At 32.0% G+C, this 11,961-nt stretch overlaps 1 protein-coding gene and 1 long non-coding RNA gene across 4 annotated transcripts; one reads left to right on the top strand and one right to left on the bottom strand.

Annotated features, from left to right (window-relative positions):
• Nucleotides 1-5,126: 5,126 nt before the first annotated feature.
• On the bottom strand, nucleotides 5,127-8,394 carry LOC114383750 (pentatricopeptide repeat-containing protein At2g34400-like). 3 transcript variants are annotated; one of them, XR_003660595.1, is made up of 3 exons: nucleotides 7,451-8,394; nucleotides 5,772-6,851; nucleotides 5,127-5,597 (listed from the first exon to the last, which is right to left on the bottom strand). XR_003660595.1 is itself a non-coding variant. In XM_028343482.1 (2 exons), the coding sequence occupies exons 1-2, from the start codon at nucleotides 8,326-8,328 to the stop codon at nucleotides 5,903-5,905; spliced, it is 1,827 nt and encodes a 608-aa protein (XP_028199283.1). In that variant the 5' UTR covers nucleotides 8,329-8,394; the 3' UTR covers nucleotides 5,127-5,902. The 3 variants fall into 3 exon arrangements, 1 of the variants encoding a protein (XP_028199283.1); XR_003660594.1 differs by having other exon boundaries at nucleotides 5,127-5,685; XM_028343482.1 differs by having other exon boundaries at nucleotides 5,127-6,851.
• A 2,103-nt stretch (nucleotides 8,395-10,497) lies between these two features.
• On the top strand, nucleotides 10,498-11,416 carry LOC114384659. The gene is made up of 2 exons (XR_003660750.1): nucleotides 10,498-10,786; nucleotides 11,177-11,416. It is a non-coding gene; the product is annotated as an uncharacterized LOC114384659 (long non-coding RNA).
• The last annotated feature ends 545 nt before the right edge of the window (nucleotides 11,417-11,961 follow it).

Consider the following 11,961-nt stretch of genomic DNA (forward strand, 5'->3'; position numbering starts at 1 on the left):
GAGTGGCCAACACATAAAACGAACGAATCATTTTCAGCGGAAGGAGGGTGCCACGTCGGACGCCCACGTGGTTGCGCTTCCACGTGGCGTCGTGCTGCCCGCTAGATTCCTCCGCCATTTCTAGCCACGAGTTGCCGCCGAAGTTTCTGAAAGGGCACGCGCGTTCTGTGATACCGTGTTCACTCATTTCGTCGCCACGTGTTTGATGTAAGTAAAATCTCCAATCATGTGTCGCCACGTGGCATTTTGGAGACCCGTAATGGAAAACACATCATCATTTACCTAGTGAAAAAAATTATTTGATGAAATGCTGAACTTTATAATGATGTTTGTAAGAGTTGTCATGCATGAATACATAAAATTATTTGGAATAGAGTTATATTATAGGCAAGTAAATTAATGACTTAATGTCAATTTTCATCTTTCGTAATTATTTTATTTTGGTTTATTAAATTTTAAACGTTTAATTTTAATTATTTATGTTTCTGAAATTTTATTTTAATTCATTTTTGTGTTTTTCATCAACAAATTTATTACTTAATTAAGTTTTAAATTTTAAAATAATTAATTTAATATCTTTGAGAACCCAGGAATCTCTTTGAGAACCCAACCCCAAAGAAGCCTGCTTATGCAACGTATCTCTTAAACTTAAACCCCCAAAGAAAAACCCTCTCCCCAAGAAGCAAAAGAACACCCACTAATCCAATCGTTTATCGGATTATATTGATCGATACAATAACTATGAACATTCAAATCAAGTTAATTTAATTATTTTAAACTGATTTGGTTAATTGATTTTTATACTTCACATTCCAACCAATTGAAATATTATAATTAAAGAATTTTTTTACATGCATTAACATATAATTAAAATTTTATATAAAATAGACGACAAATGAAGATAAAAATTGAAAAAATATAATGATATATTTTTGTCTTAACGCGATGATCAAAACCAACCCGATTCAATCTTTATTAGATTGCTATGGTTCAGATTAACTCTAAGAAAAACTTATACCAAACCAATTCAATTAAACATGACTAGTTTGAGTTTGATTTTACCTTAGACTTAAATCAATCTAACTCATGAACACCCAATACACTTTCAAACTCCCCACTTTCTCAATTAACACACTTTTTTTTTTTTTTTATTCTCTCTTCTCTCATTATCTCCATAAATAACTTATGAGCTAATTAAATGTTCCTTTATAAAAAATATTATTAATTGGTGTGACTTTTATTTGTAGTTAGTTTTTTTTTGTGTTTTCCATACTTGTAACAAGAAAAAAATAATTATTTGTAGGGATTAAAATTCTAGTTACTTAATAATTTTATCAAATATTAAAAAAATTAAAAAATCTATTTAAAAAAATTCGTACCCAAAATGATGCTATTTGTGAGATTAATTATTGTTACTTCTTTTTTTTGTCTTTGATTAGATATCTGTTGGATAGCATTTATTTACTCAGTTTCAAATATATTGTTCTGTATATTTATTTTAGTTTTAAAAAACGAATAATAACAATCAGTTTAAAAAATTTATAAATGATATTCTTTTTCTTAATTGCCACTTTTTCATTGAATCACTATTTAGTTACGGACAAAAAGATTTCTCATTTGATTCTCACGTATTAATGCACCAAAACAAATTATTCCCATGTGTTTTTGGTATATATAGCAAACATTATCACACAAATATTATGACGCATGGTTTCTTCAAGAAAAAATTTAAAGAAAAAACAGAGAACATGCACTTTCTATTAAGCCATATTTCGTTTTCTTCTTGTCCTTTTCTCCTTCCTTTTGCATGTTGAGCTACTTTCAGCCTGTGCCTTCATGAACTTTCTCTTTTCTCCCCCATTTTTTCTTTATTACTGTGCTCCTGCTCCTTAGTTAGTTCTGTGTGTACACAGTGCCAATAGTGACCACAATTCAGAAATCTGATTTATTTTTTGGAGGGTATCCTCCAAAACTCTCTGTTACCAAGATTTTGTGAGAGATACCTTAAGATGATTTTTTGTAGCACAGCACAGTTAAGAATCACTCATGAAGGTGTCATATATGTGCACACGAGTACAAACATATACGCATTAATTTTGTATATATAACAGTTTTGACGTTGGTTACACCCACGCTCTCTCTTTGGCCACGAATAAGATTCAGTTACACAATCATTTTGTGTCGTTGTTAAAGGTTTTAATCACAGACCACAACCACAAATAAGAAATAACATTTTGTTGCATAACGATGAAATGCCCACACAAACTTTTTAATAAAAAAACCAGTCTGATTAGTTGGCTTGACAGGGATCTTCAAGTTCTACAGCCTTCTTGATTTTGAATTATTGCGCATCATTTAATTTATGATGCTTTATGGACCTCTTTTGTTAGATTGTGATATGTTCTTTGTGTGATTTTTTATATTCCCACTCATGAAAAAACCTTTTAATAAAAAAGTTTACTATCTGAAATAAAATTACAAGTATGATTTACTCACTATCTAAAATTAAAAAGTTGTCTATCTTAAGTATCCTATTCAAGAGTTTAAAATAATAATAAATAAATTTTTTAAAAAAATTTAAGTTTCAGTCACTAAATATGATAGTGACCTATAAACAAGGTCATTTAAACCACAATTAATAACTGATTTTGCAACCAAATTTATAAATTAGTTGCTACAATTGATATTTTAGCACCCAAAAACATCAATCACTAAATTGGCCTTTATTGATCATTAGTGTTGTAATGAGATTTCCTTTGATAAAGAAGAACTAAAGAAATATAAATGAGGTGAAAATTTATTGTTGAATTCCTACAAATTCTTTCTCTCAAGTCTTTGTATTTTTTTTTTAAAATCAGCAAAAAGAAACTTCATTAAGAGGAAATAGGTTACCAGGAATACTCATCCCTTACAAACCATGGAAACAGTCAAAGGTTTTATAAGCTAATACCTCCTCTTGCTTAACTGTATAAACATCTTGCAAGCTATGTTCATACTTATTATACTATATTTACACTCCATATCCTGACAGAATTTTGTACATTGTATTTCCTATCATAATTGGTAACCAATAGTTATATCCCTAACTAGCTATTCTCTGTACCTAGTTGGTTTCCTATCTTCATGCATTGGTATGCTCTTAGCAATTGACCCTTCTTGCTCAATTTGTTGCCCATCCCAAATATTGTCATGTTGTTATGTCAACATTTTGGTAGATGTTCATATTTTATTAGTTGCAAAATGTAATTGGCAATGTTATTAAAATCAAATTAGGCATTGACTCAATCAAGATATCAAGACAATGGGTCATTGGTCGATAATAACATAGCTTCTGACTTAGTGGGTATGCGTTTTAATTATTTTCAACAACTTATCTTTATAAAAACATCCTACAACTTCCTTTCCACCTCCATACTCATAAGCTACTTTCATAAATTTAATCAAAGAAACTCTTTTAAATACTTCATAATTCTCAAACTTGTGCTTCAACTACTTATTTCAACCCGGTACATGAATGTAGTATGCTATTTTTCATTTGCTCTTCAAGTGTTGTCACTTTCTAAAATCTATTTTGCCATTAATATGTATCTTCCATTACTTTCAATCATTTATTTCTCAAATGACTTTCCATATCTTTATAGAAATCATTTCTAACTTTTGGCATATTCTTTCGCGTGCTTCCAATGCAAATTTGGTCTGTTCTACCATATCACCTCACTACCTGATTATACTTAACATGGACATGTGTCCCACAAAAGTAGAACAACAATGGAAAGATCCCAAAATTCTCATGTAGTATTATTACTTGTTAGATCTCTATAACTATATTATTAAAAACTTAAATTTAATTCAGGTTTCCAAGTACATGAATATTATGTATAAGTTCGGTAGTTGGGAAAGCTCGTTGTCAGTAACTAACTTATTTCACTGTCACAAGATTATATTTTTCATATTTTCAAAAAACTTTTTTTTTTTGCTTAAAACTGGTAAAGTCACCAATTGGGCTCTGACAGCTGTCCCTGTCAAGACTCAACCTACAGGCCCAGCCCAATAAAAACTAATGCAGACATGTAGCCTCTAAAGATACATGACTTGTGTAGGTTAGAAATAAAAAGGACAAAAATAAATGAGAAATAGAGTATAAAAGATATGTTTAAATGAATTAAAAATAAGAAGAAGTAAAAAAAATTTCTCTTCGTTTGTTTGAACGATTCGAAGAGAAAATAAAATAAATAATAAATTATATCAAAATATTTTGTTAATTAAAAAATAAACATTTTTTCCCACAAAATATATTTATTATTTTTAATTTTAATGTTATTTTTGTGGGGTTACCATGATCGTGTCTCGACAAGTCTCACTAATAGTAAAAAAAAGACCGGGCCTCACAATTTAGATAAGGAAGCCTGTGGTTAAGATTGTTTTGGTAATAATTAGCTGCAGTCAGATCCATGACAAGGCGGTGGGTAATTGCTTCAACGTCGTTTATCAAGAATAATCTCGTGAAGTCGCATTCAGTCATGGCCCCTTTACACGTGATTTCACGTTTGAACTTTGGGCCTTGACAACAACGGTGGTACCATTAGAAAAAGCATGGTAACAGTGAAGCATCATATTAGGGCCCATTAAGTTTGAACTATTGGATGTTTCCCTTGACAATCATTGGACAACCAATTTTAGGATGAGCGATCGTGCATTTTCATCTAATTATAAACCACTGTAAGTAGTCAGTTAATTCATTTTTATAGTAATTTTTCATTGGTTGTAGTGTAAAAATTTAAATTAGAGATGCATGAACATTAAACCTAAACTATTTCACCAAAATCATACATACTGAATATACGTGACAATGATAGAACAGAATGAAAACAAAAATCATGGTAGGAATAAGTGAAAAACTCCATATGAAAGAAAAACAACTTGTTGTTCATAAAATGAAAACACTTAAATTTTGCAATTGGCTTTCATAAAATTTAGCATTTCTATTTGTTAACAACTTGTTGTTCATAAAATGAAAGCCCAATAATCTCATAAAAGTACGATGAAAGTCCACTATGAATATTATATCACTAGCTAAACCAATCTCATAATTTTGAATAATTTTATCGCATTATAGAACAAGAAAATGAAAGTAGAAAATAAATAAGGACATAAAAGAAATGAAAGTGATAAATTGTTTGCTTACACTCCTATCACCTCCACTAGCAAACAATCTCCATTGAATCTGTGCATTGATGGCCAAGGAAAAATCTTTATTCCATCTTATCTGTAAAATAATTTTTTGTTTCCATACTATAATTACCTAACTAAATCACCACTGGTGAATATCAAATATAAATATGGAATGTTAAAATTTTCATATACTCTTTATGATCTTGCTAATATCGTAGAACTACTGTTGCTTCCATAAAAGCAAGATCAATTGTTGGATCCCACTGACCACAAATGTTTGCCTGATCAATGCAAAATCTTGTTCTTCTGAAGCAAAGTATGTTCTCTTATTTTCCCCAACTCAAAAAGTGAAAAACTTCTTGGAGTGTCAAAACTTGGAGCAGAGATGCCTATGAATACTCCAAAAGACAGCAGCAGTGCGACACCTGTTTTCATAAGAATCTCCTTTTCATTTCTATATGACATTTAATCTGGTGTAAACGCCAGAGGCTCATAAAATGATCTATATCCGAGCTTCATGCACAAAAGAATATAAACATCACTAGAAAAACAACTATGGTTCCCACTATACATTAATTTTGCTGTCTGATCACACTTACCTGATGAAACCAATCCAATAAACATGAATATTGAATAATTGAGCTGAGACAGCTGAGTGCCACTTGATCCAATATTCCTCACCTCGAAAACTTCCAATAAAACAATCTTTAGCTCCACACAACTCATAAAGCTATTCAACAACTTTTGGGACATACCCTTCCCTTTTGAGTTCCTCATAGAGCAAATCAATAATGTTACTTAGATCTATAGAGTCAAGGCATAAACCATCACCAGCGTGAAATTCATGCAAGTGATTCTCAACTTCAATCCAGCTACAACCAGGAGTTTTAGTAATACCCTTCTGTCTCATCAACAATCTCATCCTTGCTGAATCTTCCCACATGTTCAGATTTGCATATATTTTTGATGAGATAATATAATTCCCAGAATTTGAAGGATCCACCTCCAGAATCATCCGTATAACCCGTTCACCTATATCTACATTTTTTTTACTTCGACAGGCACCAAGCAGAGCACCTAATGTAACCTTGTCTGGTTTTTCGGGCATTTTCTCAATTAGATCCCAGGCCTCGTATAAATGACCAGCACGAGCCAAAAGATCAACCATACAAGAGTAGTGCTCAATTTTTGGTACCAATCCAAACAATGTGCTCATCATATCAAACAATCTATAGCCCTCATTAACAAGGCCTGCATGCACACAAGCAGAAAGCAACCCTACAAATGTTATATCATTAGGATGGGCACCTCCACCCTCATCTGACATGCACTGAAATAGTGATAGCGCCTCCTTGGCTTTTCCATGAGAAGCAAGTGCTGAGATCATTGCATTCCAAGAAGCTTCATTTTTTTGGGGCATTTCTTTGAAAACTCTCTGTGCACTGGCCAAACTCCCACACTTAGCATACATATCAATTAACGCAGTAGCCACAAAAATATCATGCTGAAATCCTCGTTGCGATGCATATTCATCAATCTGTTTCCCCAAATCTAGAGCGCCAATGGTGGCACATGCAGAGAGCACTGCAGTCAAGGTAATTTTATTTTCAGTAACACAGTCCTCCTTCATAGCATGGAATAAAGAGATTGCTTCATCCGCCATTCCATTCTGAGCATATCTGTCAAGATGTGAAAATCACAGGATAAATTAAAAATAAAAATAAATTGAGTTTGCAGGAAAACCAAGACAGATCCATGGATACGACCCGTGACGTGGAAACAGCATAATATGGACATGGATAGAATTTATCTAATAATTGTATTATTCACGGAAGTTCTGGTATTAAACTTTGAAAATCAAAGTATAAAACAAGTAAAATGAACCTAGGGTCATTCAAATTGTCCATGCCTCCATGAAGTATTTGACATGACACAGGTACTATTTTGAAGTGTCTCTGCCTGCACTTCTTTGACATGCACAAAGCATACTCAAACCCACTATCTAACCCTACATGCACATCCATACATATATGATAATGCTCATACAAGCCATACAAGACATGGATAAATTTCTCCGTAAAATAGTTTAATTCAGCTTTTGGATAAGCAAAATGGGAGAACTTCTATAAATTAGCTTATGCATAAGCTAAGTTTAGTTCATTGGAGAAGCTTATTTCGTTTTTCTTTCTTATTTTCTTCTCCCAAATGCCTAAGGAGAAGTTTTATCTAAACAGATTAATCTCTGGTAAGAGTTAGTTTGAACAACATACTGACTCACCCTGATATAACAGCATTCCACGTGATGACATCTCTTGCAGCCATGCCATCAAAGATCCTTCTAGCGGACCCCAAATCCCCGCATTTAGCATACATACTAATCAAAGCAGAACCAATATACGAGTTAAGAGTCATGCCACGTTCCACAACAAACCCCTCCACCCACCTCCCCAACTCCAAGTCCCCCAACTCACCGCAAGCCCCGAGCACACTCACCAGGCTCATCTCATCCGGCTCAAACCCATCCCTCCTCCCCATCTCCCCAAACACCTCCACGGCCTCCCTGGCGCAGCCTGCCTTCGCGTACCCGGCGATCATGGAGTTCCACGACACCAAGTCCCTGCGGGGAATTTCATCGAACACCTTGCGCGCGAACGCGACGCGGCCGCAGCGTGAGTACATGGTAATGAGGGAGTGGGTGGTGTGGGGGTCGGAGTGGAGGGCGAGCTTGAAGACGAGGGAGTGGGCGGCGCGGGCGGGGGAGAGGGCGGCGAGGTTGGCGCAGGAGAGGAAGAAGAAGGGGAAGGTGAAGTTGTTTGGGGAGAGGGAGAGGGACATCATGCGGTGGAAGAGGGTGAGGGCGAGAGGGTAGTGGTGCCAGGTGGTGGTGAGGGCGCGGATCATGATGTTGAAGGCGTAGTCGTTGGGGTGGGGAGCGATGTGGGAGAAGAGAAGGGACGCATAGGTGAAGTTTTTGAGGTGTATGGCCTTGGAGAGAAGGTGGTTGTTGGGGCTGTGGATGGAGGACTTCACCACCATTTGGGCGTGAACCTGTTGGAGCGTCTTGCTTGATGAACATTGCTTCGCTAAGAAAACTAGACACTTGCACTTGCCGCCAACTGCTACATTTTCAAATGCCAGCTGCCGCCCGCCAACCATCCTCCGCTACCTCACTCCGTTATGTCAGTTACCACACTATTACTATGAGAAATATTTGCTCACCTATTAGACCATGAGATACTAATTAGACACATTTTGTGAAAGCAAAAATATACCTATGATCAAAAAAGAGGATTAGAAAGAAATGAATGTTCAAATATCATTCTTCATATTAAAATCAAATAACATTATATTGAATCAAAGATCAAATAATTATCTTTATCTATCATTTATAATGATCATTGTTGTGCTTTCTTATAGAGTGTTCAAAATCAAACTAAATTATTTGTAAACCGTTTAATTGATTCAAAAAAATTAAAAATCATAAAAATAAGAAATGACATATTTTTTTTGTAATTTTATTCAATTTTTAGATGTTATTATAAAAAATTAAACAGATAAGATATTATAATTATATTGATTTTTTATTGTGATAATTAATGATAAGTGTTAAATAATTTATTACTTTATATTTGTTTTATAATCAAAATGTATATTTTATTTTCATAAGTTAAAAAGGATGTACTAAAATTGTTAAAAATAATGTTGAATATTAAGTGATGTACAAATTACTATTATATTACAAAAATAGTTGGTAATGTTTTTTATATAATTTTAAATAAAAGTGAATATAATAATTTTTAATTAAAACATGTTAAAAAAATTAATAAAAATAAAATTCATTTTTAAAATTATATAGCATATATAATAATTATGTAATTTTAGTTGATATATTTAAATTATGATAATATACTAAAAATTAATAAAACCATGAAATCTAAGCGAAAAGATTGATTTGATTTAATTCAAATGTTATATTTTAATTGAATGAAACGTGTATATTTATTTTATTTAGTTTGAATGATTTTTTTATCTAAAAATTGAATTAAATGACACCTCCAACACCCTTACATTCACATGAGTTTACTTACAATGAGTTTGTTTTACACAAATCACGTGTTTCAAAGCATGTTGAACGTAATTTATGTGAGAGGAAGTCTTGATATTGAATCGTGGAATCAAACACCATCTTACATTAGTGAGGGATGCAAGTTTATCCTTTCATTTAAAAAATCATAAATATTTTTTTTACAAAAAAAATATAAAAAACCTTATATTTTTTGTTTTTATATATTTAAATCTACTGTTTTTTTTATTGTTATAAGTTATTTCCGCTGACTCAGGTCCTGATTATGCTGATGAATAGATGAGTAGGGTATGATAATTTTCTTTGAGCATCAATAGCTTCTATGGTGAGATGAAACGGCTGTAATGAAAAATGAAAATGGCAGGTAAAGACGATTTATAAGTCTATGATTTAATAAAATAGTGTTTTTTAACATTATTTTCTGAGAAAAAAAGTTGTGCATTAATAATAAAAGAGAAAAAGAATTATGTATTGATAGTATAAATTAATTTTTTTTATATTGTCAATATATAGACTTTAAATTCATAATAAAATAATTGTATATCATTATTCAATCATAAAATAACATATACGATAAGTTATTAATATTTATAATAATTATCTTAAAAGTGATTATTTGTAATCAAAAGAAAATATAAATTATCTTATAGTTACAAAGCATATCATTAAACTCTTATTTAATTTTATTGCTATTATTTTATAATATTTTAAATGAGATGACAATATCTCATAAGATGAATCTAATAACACGTAAAATAAATAAAGTTAAATACATATATTTTAATTAAATTTAACAATTTAAAATTAATTTTATCAAAATCAATACGGCTGAAGCATTAATTCCACCATATCATTTTGTTTATCAGCAATTCCACCATACCATACCCCTTTGTTCAATATCTATCTCCTTGAGACACACTAAGATTCTATTCCAGTTTTAATTTTAATACACATAAAAACAAATCAATTTGCAGACAGCTTTATTCTATATATTGTGAGCTATCAAAGTCGTATCAACCGCCCTTAAATTAATAAAGGCTTTATTCTTTGTGTCAAGTTTCTCTTGGTTGCATGCAAACACTTTCTAATGGAAAGTTATCTAGCTAGATAGGAAAAAACATAAGAGAATAATAAAATACAATGCCACTCAATTGGAATGATCGCTCCCATTTCCCTGCATTACCATTGATCCCTTCTATATAAGCTCGCGAGTAAGGCCTCATTTTGAACCACAAAAAATTGGACACTAATTGTTCATACAGAAATATGGATTTCCATAGCATAAACCATCTCTCCCCATTTGGTTTTAGAGTGTTTGCAAGAAGAGGCAGGGAGTGATTTGCAGCCAAGAATGACTTGCCGGAATGCATATATATGCATTAGGTACCAACATATATAGTTGTATTGTATAATTTCGGGCAAGTTGTTTTTGGCTACATTTATCTCTCTTCTTTTCTTGTAAAACTTCATAAATCCTTATTTTTTTTTGGAGGACATATATATTCTTTATGATAAACAACATCAAGAAAGGTAAGCGATTATATAACTTATTGCTTTTCAGAATTGATAGAAAAATAATAATTGCTTGTTGTATGCAAGACATAAATGTTTAATGCGTGTTTGTCATAGTGTTGAAGTCAATGCAAAGCATAAGCAACACACGGTTTTTTTGGCTTTTTTTTGTATCGGAATGTCAAATTTTACCATTGAATGCGGTTGCAACGTGTTTCCAAACACAGTGTTAATTTTTGTTTTTTATTTACTTATATCTTTCTCATGTGCTGGAGTATTTATAAGTTCTGATAAAAAAATGAATATTTATAAGTCAGGACAGTAAGATTCATTGATCCAATGATCCATCTCTAACTTCAATCTATATATATGAAATGTATATAAATAAACTAATACTTTTATTTATAGGGGTAGAGTTGTTGAAGAAGCATCCATGTTTACCACTGATATTTAGAGAGCAATATTTATTGTTTTCCTAAATGTATAGAAGAGCTCATAATCTCAGTGGAACAATCATAAGACAATGCTTGAAAAGGTATTGTCTAGCTAATGTAGTAGATGATTCTTTGCAATGAGTTGATGTACTCCTTGTATGACTTTAACAATGGTTTCGTCCTCGCTAATAAATAAAAAAAGAATAATAGAATATATGTCTTTCCTTGTGATAATAATATACATTATCTTACTCGTGAAAAACTCAACTCACAAGAATGCCAACAAAATCAACACATCCACGTGATTTAAGGACCTATAAATCATTCATATTAATAACGAATTGAAGGATTGATGTACTTCATAATAGTTTATAAACACTTAATTTAATAAATTTAAATTAATAAACTTTACCGTAAAACTTATTAGAATAAATTAATAAATAAAGGTGCTAATAAGCAGCCGGATAATATATAGAAGGCATGGAGCACGAACACACTACTAATCTACTATAAGATTCCATGGTTAATGTGATGGTTAATTATAATTAAGGAGTTTGGACTTAATAAATATTTGGAGTATATGGCCGTAATCAAGAATAATTGACAAATGTAAATTAGGACTGGGTAGAAAATGACCCCAAAGGCGTCAATTTGTTCTTGGCGTGTATTGTCCTGATTATTGACGACGTCCATGCATATAAATGTTTAAACGTATAATGATTTGATTGATAAGCAATGTGAAATCAATTTATGATTTTC

Source organism: Glycine soja, chromosome 14 (assembly GCF_004193775.1).
Source record: "Glycine soja cultivar W05 chromosome 14, ASM419377v2, whole genome shotgun sequence".
NCBI classification, from domain to species: Eukaryota; Viridiplantae; Streptophyta; class Magnoliopsida; order Fabales; family Fabaceae; genus Glycine; species Glycine soja.

Excerpts from the sequence above, each read along its gene's own strand:
- LOC114383750 (XM_028343482.1), bottom strand. The coding sequence starts at position 8,328 with ATGGTTGGCGGGCGGCAGCTGGCATTTGAAAATGTAGCAGTTGGCGGC. Across the intron at positions 6,852-7,450 it reads TGGAATGCTGTTATATCAGG|ATATGCTCAGAATGGAATGG; the intron begins GTGAGTCAGTAT and ends ACATCTTGACAG.